Source organism: Podarcis pityusensis (genome assembly GCF_964106645.2).
Source record: "Podarcis pityusensis genome assembly, chromosome: 2".
In the NCBI taxonomy this organism is placed as follows: Eukaryota; Metazoa; Chordata; class Lepidosauria; order Squamata; family Lacertidae; genus Podarcis; species Podarcis pityusensis.
In genome coordinates this window covers 72,882,079-72,895,014 of record NC_138029.1, presented here as the reverse complement: position 1 = coordinate 72,895,014, position 12,936 = coordinate 72,882,079, and the positions used below count along the sequence as shown (strand labels likewise).

Genomic DNA, 12,936 nt, shown 5'->3' with positions numbered 1-12,936 from the left:
TTTACTCACATTTTGAAAAAAATAAAACATATAAGAAAGGAGCAATAGTGACTGAAGAAACTATAGACATCTTTGGAAAGCAAAGTAAGTTTGAAACTAGTAACCTGTAAAGGCAGTGCCAGATTTATGTATAAGCTAAACAAGCTATAGTTTAGGGCCCCACTCTCTTGCCCCCCCCCCAAGAAATGTAAAGAAAAAAAATCTGGATGTACATTTCCAAAATAAAAGATAAAAAAACAAATAAAATAAAACCTACATACAACAACAGTGTTTTGTGTTGTGTATGGACCTATTAGGTCCATAAATTACCATATAGAATCTATTCAACAACAAAAAACAGCGACAATTTGTTGTTGACAAAGGACAGCTGGACATATAAAGGGCACCATTACCTTCAGTAGCTTAGGGCCTCATCAAACCTAAATCCGGCCATGCAACCACATGTCTGATTGCTGAAACATTAGAAGGCCATATCTCTGGGCATTTTTAAGCTCCTTTACAAAAGGCAAACTAAGCTGCAAAACTGAGATTCTGCTGGGCTGCAGAATTCTATGGAAGACTGGGCTCTTCTGGCTTGCAGGTACACACAGATTGTAAATTTGGCAGTCACTGTTGCTCTTTCTTTGCAGTACTAAGGCAGGAAAAGTTGTTTCTGCTGAAATGTGTCCATTTGTGAAGTTACAACAAAGAATCCTTGACATATTTGAATGTGATAGCCCTGACCAACTGTGTAAACATTTGTCACGGTCAGGAAATCCACCCAGGGCTCCAAGTGACTGAGAAGCTACAGGTACACCCCACCACCACCATTGTTGGAGAAATATGGCAAGGAAAGATGCTGCATGGAGAGACAAGAGATAAGCTGCCTCAGAGATAAACTTACCACAGCTACTTTCAGAGAGATCGAAGAGAAAAAGGGCTGACCTATGGCAGGGAGAAGGGAATGGGTGAGACGTCTCCAACAGGGACCAGGTTTTTCACCCACCCACCCACCCCATGATGAATTAAATGCTAGTAACTATAGGATTAAATTTTCACACTCTGCACTTAAAATATAGTGAAGCTGAGGATCTAGAGGTTTTCCCTTCCACCTTCCACTGATTTAGGAAAACCTTCAAGGTTATTTATATATATATATTTTGTGTGTGGAACAGGCTACTTTAGAGAAGCAGAATGCATTTCCTTGGAGGTTTTCACCAAGGAAAATATGGGCTGGCACCCATCAGGAATCATTTAGATATAGTCTATACTATTTTAGGAAGGACAGGGGTGGAGCTGGACTAACAAATAACCCATTTGGCTCCTTCCAAACCCAAGAATATCACTTCTGCCGATTCTACATTTTAGAAATGATCACCAAGATCACTGACTAAGATCTCATTATTGGTCAGGACATGTATTCCCCCCCCTTTTGTTTTATTTTTTTCCTCTAAACTGAGCAAAATGTTGTCCTCATAATTTTCCCTGAGGCAGTGGCTGGTCCTGGCACAGCCAACTGGAGAGCTGAATCCATGGTTTCACACTTAAGAGTGACTGAGACCTTGCCTACCTTCTGTTGGAGCAAGCATTCAAACCCAGTCTGAAGGGCTCGTGCCACCAGCCAACGAACAGTATACCTTTGTCGTCTGGGGACCACAGGGCCTGGCCAGGGAAGCAAAAGCAAAATATTAGCCATTGACATCTGGGTGTGCTGCACCATGGGCTAAGCTTTGTCTCCCTGTAAGATTTGCAGAATGCTGCTGCAGCGGCTGAAATGCAACAAGGCTGTTTACTGGGAGATGTTCCAATCATCAGGGCTCTGCAGGCAGCAGACTAATTTACTGTTACAAATGTTTGGAAGCAGAAAGCATGGGAGGTATGTATCTGCCTCTGCACATGATGAAGGGTCAGGTGATGGATCTGAGAAAGCAGCATTTTCTCCAGCAGGCTTCTGCTGAGCTCCAGCCTCTAGTACTTGAACTGATGTTGCACAAATGAATAAACCTCTGTACTCCAGCACCAATTTATTTAAACAGCAACTTTCTACCTTTAAAATTTTAGCAGTATGCATGGTTCCACCCATTGCAAAGGTGCTTTTTGCATGAAACAGAGAAGATGTGAACTTCTACATTTAAGTGGGGAGCGAATGTGACAGCATCCTGTACCAAACAGATCGTCAACTGCAACAGGCAATGCAACAGGCAACAGGATGGGTTGGGAGATGGTTTGCCTCTTTTTGCCTGTACATGGAAGCCTCTTTCTGGGCTGAGGGAAAGTTGGCTCTGAAAAAGCACCTTCTAGGAGGATATGGAAAGCCACTGTCGGATTCCCTTGTTCAGTTCAACACTATTCAAAAGCTAAGGGTGCAAAAAGTGCAAGAATCATAAAGAGAAATACAATTTGTGAGCTCAGAACCACCTCTAGGACCCAGGACACCTAGCATGACCGCTTCATGCATTCTTCTGCAAGCCAAATAAAGCTAATGGGTCAGAGACTTCCTCCTCCCATTTTATTAATTTAAATCTTGCTTCATTATTCTGAAATGCTTGCAATCCATGGTGGCTTGAGGAGTGTCCCATTAAATTCCCATGCTGCATTGCACTAACCTGTCCAGGTGAGATATGCCCTGGGATGCCCTCTAGCATTGAAACTTCACTGGTTTCAACATTCACCAGGCACAAGACAGGGAAGCTTTTATCACTCAGTGCTTCTCCCCAATTGTCATAGTATACAAAGTGCTCCTCCTAGGAAAAAAGCAGAGGGGAAGGTCTTGTGAAGATTCCTGATCCAAATAATAATTAACAACAACAACAACAGCAGCAGCAGCAATTTATACCCCGCCCATCTGGCTAGGTTTCCCCAGCCACTCTGGGCGGCTCCCAACAGAATAATAATAATAATAATAATAATGTGAAAAAACATCAAATATTAAAACCTTCCCTAAACAGGGCTGCCTTCATATGTCTTCTAAAATCAGATAGTTATTTATTTCCTTGAAATCTGATGGGAGGGCGTTCCACAGGGTGGGCGCCACTACCGAGAAGGCCCTCTGCCTGGTTCCCTGTAACCTCACTTCTCGCAGTGAGGGAACCGCCAGAAGGCCCTTGGTGCTGGATCTCAGTGTCCGGGCTGAATGCTGGGGGTGGAGACGCTCCTTCAGGAATACAGGTATAGAGTTTCCCATGAGAAAGACATATAGACCTCAATGTCATGCAAAGGCTTTTTTCACTCACCAGAATTTTCTGCAGACAACCTCTGCAGTTATGCCTCCATAAGCACGACTTTATCTGCAATTTTAATCCACAAACTATTCTCTAAGCCAGTGTTTCTTAAACTTGAATCCTCAGCTGTTGTTGGACTACAACTCCCATCATCCCTGACCACTGGTCCTCTTTTGAAGTCAAATGTGACTATTTCAGACCATCCAAGTGTCCCTATTTTCCAATTTAACATATTGGAGAACTGGGTTCAAACTAAGAAAATGAACAAAACTAATTTCAATAGGGACAAATATAAGGTTCTGCAATTAGGCAGGAACACCAGCTGCACAAATAGAAAATGAGGGATATCAGGCTTGCCATCAGTACATGTGAAAAGGATCTAGGGTTCTTAGTAGACCACAAGCTAAACAGTGAGATGCACCAGCAAAAAAAAAAAGTAATGCTCTTTTAGGCTGCATCAACAGACGTATAGTGTCCAGATCAAGGGAAGTAATAGTACCATTCTATTCTGCCTTAGTCAGACCACACTTGGAATACTGTGTCCAGTTTGGAGCACAACAATTTAAGAAGGATATTTAATAGTTGGAATGTGTGCAGAGGAGGGCGACCAAGATGATCAAGCATCAGGAAACCAAGCCTTATGAGGAACAGTTAAGGGAGTTGGGTGTGCTTAGCCTGAATAAAAGGAGACTGATAGGAGATATGATAGCCAACTTCAAATGTCTAAAGGGCTGTCCCATGAACATGGAGCAAGCTTCTTTTCTCCTGCTCCAAAGGGTAGCAGCCAGACCAATGGACTCAAGTTACAAGAAAGGAGATTCCAACTAAACATCAGAAAGAGCTTTCTGACAGTAAGAGCTCTTCAACAGCTGAACAGACTCCCTTGAGAGGTGGTGGACTCTCCTTCCTTGGAAGTTTTTAAGCAGAGGTTGGATGACCATCTCTTATGGATGCTGCAGTTGATATTACTGCATTGCAGGGGGTGGACAAGATGACCCTTGGCACCCCTTCCAGCTCTACAATTCTGATTCTATGACAGAATAAAGATGGTAAAGCATGTGGCATAGTATAAGCATCTCAATGCCAAATAATAAAAAGTAGATACCTTTCTTGTTTCACCTGGCTCCTCTCCTGGGGGGGACCTGCTTTGAGGGAAAAGTGGTTGCCTTTTGGGGCGTCTTCTCTCAGCAACATAAAGGATCTGTGTTTCTGAACTGGACCAGGCAAAACACCCAAACTGCTCTGGTGGCATAAGGTCAGATAGGAAAATAGGTAATGATCTTCCTTAAAGGTAAAGGTAAAGGCTGACCCCTCTCACTAAAGCAGAACGCAAGTGGGAAAAGAAGCAGTTCATAATGCTGAGCACACAACTATGGGTAACAGGTTGACTGACTGATCTGATATTTCCCCAAAGCCATTGAATGGCGGGGAGGAAGCCCCATTGCATCGGCAGGACTTGTTGCACTGCTGATGCAACTATTTGGTTGAATCTGTACCTGAGAAAAGCCACAAGTTACTAAACAGTGTGTAAATATCAGCCAAAGATAGTTCTACTCTACTTGTGGAGTTATAATTGTTCATTGTGCCTAAAAAGCAAGCTCCCCCTTTGTGTGGAAGTTTGATGCTTAAGATGCAAAGAGCTCAGGATTTGCTATCTAAATGTGAAATCTGTGATTTGAAAAAGTGAAATCTCAAGTAGCATAGACCGGGTCTCAAATTGTGCTGCATATTTAAATATGCATGTGGCCTCACCAGAATTCTACCTCAGACTGTTTTCACAGACAGAAACATGTAAAGGCGTGTGTGCTTTGTGACCTAGGTGCATGGCTAGTGTGACATTCACCAAAGCAGTTCAGCCTAGCCTTTTCACTAAGATCTGAAAACCTGGTTCCAGTGAGAGTTAGGGAGGACCTTTTAAGAATGCCAGCCAGAGATGCCTGAAAGGGCAGTGAAAGAGGAAAGAATATAGCGTAGGATAACCAAATTCTCCTTTGGCGTTAGGGAGAGGATGTTAATAGGAAGAAGCATGAGCAAGTGTTGTGCTGGGAGAGAGCAGGGCACACAGGACTGAGGGAACATCACTTGCTTTGCCTGCAGAGTAGCAGCATACAGCCAAGCCCACTTCTTTTGCCCTTACCATCTGTGTATACTCTGCCATGTTTATCCAGTGCTGTGAGATTAATGCTTCTCACCCTTCCACTCTTGCTCCAGACCTGCTGAGAAACAGAAATCAGCAAGAGCCAATGCCCACCACTACCATGCAACAGGCCTGCTACATTTCCTCAAGCACCATAACCACTTTCTTCCCTGACTCCACTGCTAGGACTGAAAAAGATGGGGGAGCTGAAGAGGTGAGGGAGGGCAGTGCCAGATTTTAAGAGACATGTGCCCAGTGATACCAGTCCCAAGGGACTGTGCATGTAATCCCTCACCTTTTGTCAGCCTATGTATCCCCATAAAGGCAGATTCCCTGGATGTTTCACACATAATACTGCAGACTTCCTTCCTTCTCATCCGTGGCTGAATCTCAGATTTCATGTTAACAAAAAGGCAATTATCAAGTTATTCTGTTATATCCAGAGGCCTGTAGTAACCAGCTTTGACTATTTATGTCTATTTAAAATATTTATAGATTGCCTTCCTGAGAACAACTCTTTCAAAGCAGTTTACATTATAAAATATAACTAAATAATACAACAACATCAATTTTAAAATGTAAAATACAAGGTTATTTCTACAAAACACCCCCAGTGAACCAGCAATAATAAAACAACCCACCAAATTCTCCAAACCAAAATTATTATTTTTTATTTTAAAACCACAATATTTTACAATGCAGATAATAATAGCCCACAAGTAGACGGCTGCATACAGTATTGTAAAAGTATATTCCTACAAAATTCCAAATACACATACCTGGGTGCAGCAACACTATTCCTAACTCTTTCCACACAAAGCATTTAATAAGTCTTTGCAGCACCATCCTTGCTCTCTAGGTGTGACGGGTATTTGCTAGCTAGCATGCACTTTACTGTCACGCACAAACACCATTTTACCTCTATCACTTCCTGTTTCTGCCCCATTTCCAAGTGATGGGTGAAAACAGCCTTATGCATCCCAGTAGGTGACATTCTGATCAGCAGTCTGTGGCACAGGAGATAGGGACAACATGAGCAGCAGAGCCAGCTCTGAGAGGTATTTAAAACCAAAGGACACCCTACTCCCACCCACCCCCCACCAAAGGCCATCAGTGTTTTTCAGGAGGGATTCAAGCACACACCAAAACGTTAGGTGTGCACAATTCAAGTAGGTTAAAGCACTCTGTTACCTTAGCGCAACAAATCCACTTTTTTCTGAAGGACTTTGAAATTCATTTCCCTGTCACTTTCCTAACATCACAAAGTATGGGACGAGCAAATTGACAGGATGATATATAAACAACCCAAAGTCAAGTCAGGATGAGCATTCATTGTTGCATAACTGCCCCCAAAACAAAGCATAAAGTCTGTGCAAGTAAACCAATAGATAGGTCATTTGGTTAAAGCCCATTTATTTCCATCTGCTTTAAGGAAAACCCTCCAACCTGGAGCTAAATAGTTTATCTACAGTCCTATGATTCCCATCACTCCCAGTAGAAGACCTTCAGGTTGCACAAAGAAGGATCTTAGCCTATGACTTGCGGAAACTGATGCCAGTTACAGTTGACAGTAATAGGGTAGCACAATTTGTCACCAAGGCAAAAAAAGTTATGTTCTCTTAAAGCACCCCCTTGAAAACAACCCATTCTAACCTATCTTGGTTCCTTGGGAAAAGTTGATTATCCTTACTCTGGTTTATATTTTATCTTGTGCCAGGTTATCCCAATCCAAGTCTGGATTGAATTTCTAAAGCATGGTTAGGTATGCTAAGGGCAACTGGATGTTCTACGTACTGGTCCCGGATCTCAGCTGGAACGCCAACAGGAGTAACGGAGACAATTGCTCTGCTATTGTGGTGTAGGATATACTGACGGCTGAAATGCAGCTTCTGACGGCGCCCCAGGTCAGGCTGGCACCACTCTGCAGGAAAGGAGGGAGGTAAGACCGGGTATCTGAGCCTTGGAATCTCCCATCCCAGTGTGTAGTACTGCTGTTTCTGAATTTTATGTGGAAATCTGTGGGAAGCACAAAGTCCAGAAAGCCAGCAAGACAGAGACACCGATTCTGCTCCAAGACACCATGATTAAGATAACCAGAGTTCAGAAATGGAGAACTGATCGTAGAGCTACCGGGAGAAAGAGCACCTCATCCAGCAATAAAGGAGTTGAGAATGTGTTATACCAGAATTAATCTTGTGAGAGACGACAGTTAACTGTGTTTAGAGACATTTAGGGAAAGTGCAGCTCATCAGAACTGAAATTGCAAGTAAACAGAATGAGTAACGGGTCTCAATGAAGACTTCTGGAATTGGTAATTTCAAGAGACATTTTTGCTTATCATTGTTTAGAGGTCACACATAAAGCAGTTATCCTCTTTCATGCTGCAAATTCAGCATAAGTGACATTTTTCTAACTGAGAACAGACACTTGACATTCTACAGATAGCTGGAAATCATTAGCATTAGATACAAATTAGGCTGTGAGATTCTTGGCCAACTTTGCAGCTTCATCTTAACAGCCTCACTGAGTGGGACTGGGACCTAACTTCTACATATGCTCAAGACCCAACTGCCTGGATTTCCACTCTCAGCAATACCAGGCAGAGCAGCAAAAGTGGAAATATACTTATTTTTCTGTGTGACAGAGGAAACTAATGGGAAATATTGAGATAGCAACTTTTTCAATATTTTTGGAGGGTTTGGAGGGCTCTGTTCAAGGCAAGGACACCAGAGCATCACAGCACACTTCACCAGAAGTGTAGCAGCACCTGCCACATTTGGGACCAAGGCTGTCCTAGGGCAGATTTGCAGAGCTGCCACCTCTACCAGAGCTGCCTCTGGGCAAATATGTATCAGCAAAGGCTTCCTTCAGGTCACAGGGACATAGTTTGCACCCAAACTCATCCTAGACTCCCCTCCTCCACTGAAGGAAAAGAGAATGTTGGACTTTGTGTTAAGCTCTTTTTCTGCAATGAGAAGGGGTGTTGGCCTGCTCTGTTGTAATATTTTGCTACTGCAGGTACTAGGATCAGCCATAGCCAGGTGTATAAAGATGAGTACCGTCAGCATACTTAAAACAGGGGTCCTTATCCTGCACTCTGGAGAGGGGTTTCCCTCTCTCATTTCCCTATCTATATGGCCATCTCTCTTATCTTCATTTCTTACCTACTGTTACAATCCAGCCCATTAAGCTTTCCTCCCTTACAGCTCTTGGTTGCCACATTACTGATCATAGTTCTCAAGAGTTTATTCAGGCTTGAATATTAGCATATTGAAAGAGGTTGCCCAGCCCACTCAGGTAATCCCTCCTGGAGGATTCGACTTCCTGCCAGTAGAGCAAGAGGGCAGTGACAACCCATCCTAAACATCTCTTTCACTGCAGGAAAACTGTCAGTTGCCATGAGATGCTGCAAGGCCTGATAGCACATTGCTTTTTTAACCACAGTCTCAAATCATGTTGCTTATAATATTTGGCTGCTAATTTGACATTATACACAAGTCTCTTACTTTACCATATAAAAAGGGGGCAGCCACTCCCCACCCCCCTTGCATTCAGCATATGTGATAATTTTTTTAAAAAAAATAAATTACACATCTTCTTTTAACTTGGAAGTAACTGCAAACTTGAGATGTATGGGCTGGGATGGTGTTATTCTTACACAGTGAAGTCAGCTTTTTGCAGTGCATATGATTACAACACACCTGAGAGTTTCTACAAGACTGGGCCAACTCCTCTCCTCCAGACCTAAGACAAGGCCCCAATGGAGGCAGGTTGTTGAAAAGGCAACTTAGTTTTCTGACCTCCATGCCATGATACTTCTAATCCCAGAGGTGTAAAGGCAAGAGACAGAGGGGCAATCCAATATTTTTCTCATCTGCTACCAAGTAAGAGGTGTCCTGGCTGTCTTATGTCAACCTCTCTCTGTGACAGAGTTCAAATGGAAGGCCACTGCAACTCCACGTTTAACTGGCTCGGGGTTTGAGATGCCCAAAGCGGACAGCACTGCATATTAATATTTGCTTTTAAAACAGTTGATTAACAGCAAAGGACCAGGTATATATATAACCAGACTCAAAAAGCACCATACACAAGCTTTATAACCTCCATACATATACCAAATTTGCACCTCAGAGTCGTCGTCCCCCCACAACCCTTGTCCATGGCATTTACAAAGTGAGACCCTCACTTATCCTCCAGCAAGTTAAACAGTATACAGTACCAGCAGTACTACTCTGCACAGCTACACTTCTAATGGTGGCTTTTATTTTGATTGTGTATTTTGTGATTGTATATTTTGATTTTGTCCTGTGAACCATCCTGAGACCAGATATAGGGCAGTATATAAATTCAATAGATAATAATAATTTTATTATGTATACCACACCCATCTGGCTGGAATTCCCCAGCCACTCTGGGCAGCTTACAGCATATATTGAAACATAACAAAACATCAAACATTAAAAACTTCTCAATACATGGCTGCCTTCAGATGCCATCTAAAAGTCAGATAGTTGTTTGTTTCCTTGACATCTGAAGAGAAGGTGTTCCCACAGGGAGGGAGCCACTACAGGAAAGTCCCTGTGTAACTTCACTTCTGGAAGTGAGGAAACCAGCAGAAGACCCTCTGGGTTTATAAACCTAGTCTATTCCCCAGCGTGGGCTTGAGTCACTTGCAACATGCTGTTCACTGCTTTAATTCCATGTGACAGTGTTTTTAATGGAGCAGTGCTGAAGCCCGTCGAAAAGAGAATGGGTTGGGAAACTGCCCGCCCATCAACAGCTCAGCCCAACCTCCCACTGGGCTTGTCCACACAACCTCGGCTCTTCTGAAGTGGGGTCCGGGAGAGGAGAGCGCCTAACCCGCGCAACTGGCTCACCCGTGTAGAGGGGCAGGCACTCGGTGGCGGCGCCGCAGGCAGCAAACCCGACTCCTACACTGGCATAAGTCACGCGGGGAAACCGGCTCAGCTCCCGATACAGGGCGCCCAGAGGACCCGGCCCAGCTGGAGGCTAGAAGGAGAGAAGAGGCGGCGTTCTTTCAGGGCAAATAGAGGCGCTTGCCCGGCGGCACCTGCTCCCCAGCGCCCTCCTCCCCTGCTCCGCAGCCTCACCGCCTCTTCCGCCCGCTCCGCTCTAGAAGCCATCGCCCTGGAAGCCCCGCAAAGTTTCCCCGAAGCAGCCCGAGAGGCGTTTGTCCCGGGACAGCAGGGCGGCCACAGCGCACGGGCGGGAAGCGGGCGGTGCCGACAGCCATTGGCCATGGGGGAGAGGAGGCGGGGACAGAGCCAGGCCTCTGCTCGCGGTTCCCCCACGAAATCCCTGCTGGGAAGGCCCAGCCGAAGGGGTGGCGGCCTTTCTCGCCCCCGATCCCGCCGCTCCTTTGTTTCCAGGCAGGCGACTAAACTTAAAGATACACGCGAAGGGGAGGCTTGTGTTCGTCACAGCTGAGGGATCGACGGTGCTGTGTCTGATCCCTGTGAGACGCGCAGGATCCCCATCTCTGAGAACTGACTGTATCGGGGTCTCCCTGCCCATAATAAAAGCAACCCCAACAACAAAGTTTTGCTGCTTCTTTTTCTCATAACCATTCACTCACTTCAGCTGACCTGCAGGGTTGCTGGGTACGTGAGAACCACGCTTACACGCTGCTCTGCCGCAAGGTGCTTGGAAGGGCAAGAGTAAAACACAATGTGATGAAGGGAAACCGCACAGGTGGCAAGAACGCAATTACACAGACGCTCGAACACCAGCTACTGTGAATAGAACTCGCTCCTAGCCCCTAGCCCCAGACCCCAATCTCCATTCTATAGTCCCCCGCTGTGAGGGAACCTGGTGTTATATATATCAGATAAGCTCATGCTGTCTCAACCACAACTGCGCACAATTTAACAAGTCATACTGGTGTGTGCATCTCCCTCAACACATTTTCTCAAGGGAAGGTCAATCCCCTGGAAGCAGAGGCAGAACTAAAGGAAGGTGATGGGATCAGGGTGGTGCTTTCAGCAGCGGTCTCTTGGCAACATTTCATTTGTTACAACACTTTCATTTACAGGCTATGGAGAACGCAAAGGATGAAACCAATTACTCTTATGCAGCACTGCTGAAAAAGCAGTGGGATACAGGAGGCAGGCTGTGAATATAGGAGATTCAAGTTAAATTGTAGCTCTGTTCACTGGCCTAAGTGGACAATTTAACCAACGGAACACAGCATGAGAATCAAAATACATTTTAATCTGACCCAAGCCCTCGGAATGAAAATGGCAAAAATACTGGGAAATTGTGGCGTGATTAATCCTACACTATCTTCTATTTAGTAGGAATTCAAAATCTGGTTACTTGGCTCCCAGCACAAATGCAAAGCAGTTATCTTAACAAAGCAATGAGGAACCTTTGGCCCCTACAGGGACACCCTACCTATTGGCCATGATAGATGGGGGTGAGGAGAGCTGGAGTTCAACGACAATGGGAGAGCCACAGGCTCCCAACCCATGACAAAAGTGGTTGTCTTACAAATGGAGGTATTCTTATTCTTTGGCAATCACTCATAGCCAAGTAGGATGGTCTTCCATAAACATGGTTTTAACAGTGAGTCTGTAAGTGACTGTGGAGGCCAATTCTGGATCCACACGTCCTTCCACAGCGGGGGCATAGGTTTCCGGGCAGGAGTTGGTCATGGTGAGGGTTTTGCCAAACGTGCCTTCCTCTTAGTACGTTTCTCCCTTTCATCCTGAGTTTGAGCATCTTCAAAGCCCAGGAAGTATTAACAATACCAAACTAATCTGTCTTGAAGGTTTTTGGCTTCTTTGGGGATTATGTAAAGCAGAACTGAATGAACAGGTGAACAGGAACTTTAACGGGATGTTATTTAAAAAGAATGGTGGTAATTAGTGATACACTCAAGTACATTAATATCAGATGTCCTCCTGTTCCATTTAAGGTTTCTTAAATGGATAGATAAATAAAGAAAAAATACTTGTATTTTCAAGAATCCAAGACATTCTATGGCCTTCTAAACTGGCGTGTGTTGTTTTGTTTGTTACTATGTTTTAGGTTTTTACACTGTAAACTGCCCTGTGATCCTTGGATGACGGGTGGTATAGACATTTTTAATAATAATAATAATAATAATAATAATAATAGGGGGAAATTGACAAGGGATGGGACAAAGCCAATGAAAATAACAAGAATTTTAAGGTGGCTATTGATAGTCCACCTCTCAGTTCCCAACAAAAACTAGCAGCAGATAGGGTAATGGGTCTCTGAATTCCCCCTCTACTCAAGAGAAAGACCAACTGTAGAGTCTGCTTCCATGATAATGTATCAGGAAGCATCAGAGAAAACAGTGCCTGTATATACAAGAGCAAAATGATATAGCAGAGTGTCAAGCAGGAATTTGTCCTGAGACAACACAGCATGAGAGGTTCATATGCACTATGATCAGTTTGGGATTTAGTTTCTGGTGACATCTGTAGCTATAAGCTGGATGGGAGGAGTTCTGAAGAGCAAAAGCAATAGGTGAGCATTACATTCCACAAATTCTCTTTGTGAATTACCTCTTTTCCTTTAATTGCTAGTCCTGTTATCTCTTCTTCAAAAAAT

The 12,936-nt window shown here is 44.2% G+C and overlaps 1 protein-coding gene across 17 annotated transcripts in view; it reads right to left on the bottom strand.

Annotated features, from left to right (window-relative positions):
* LOC308472002 (acylamino-acid-releasing enzyme-like) overlaps positions 1 to 10,578 on the bottom strand; it is a 59,168-nt gene extending 48,590 nt beyond the window's left edge. For 12 of the 17 annotated variants that reach the window (XR_013983232.1, XR_013983233.1, XR_013983234.1 and 9 more), the window contains exons 1-9: positions 10,449 to 10,578; positions 10,215 to 10,347; positions 7,132 to 7,258; positions 6,257 to 6,344; positions 5,338 to 5,416; positions 4,306 to 4,442; positions 2,586 to 2,723; positions 1,550 to 1,641; positions 884 to 924 (exon numbers count right to left, since the gene is read on the bottom strand). Coding sequence is in view for 11 of the 17 variants with exons in the window: in XM_080996427.1 (XP_080852553.1) it covers positions 884 to 924; positions 1,550 to 1,641; positions 2,586 to 2,723; positions 4,306 to 4,442; positions 5,338 to 5,416; positions 6,257 to 6,344; positions 7,132 to 7,258; positions 10,215 to 10,347; positions 10,449 to 10,481 (868 nt within the window). In the remaining 6 variants the exon portion in view is untranslated. Of the gene's footprint in view, positions 1 to 883; positions 925 to 1,549; positions 1,642 to 2,585; positions 2,724 to 4,305; positions 4,443 to 5,337; positions 5,417 to 6,256; positions 6,345 to 7,131; positions 7,259 to 10,214; positions 10,427 to 10,448 lie in introns of those variants that run through there. The other 5 variants (XM_080996426.1, XM_080996428.1, XM_080996423.1 and 2 more) reach the window with 5 other exon arrangements.
* Positions 10,579 to 12,936: the final 2,358 nt, after the last annotated feature.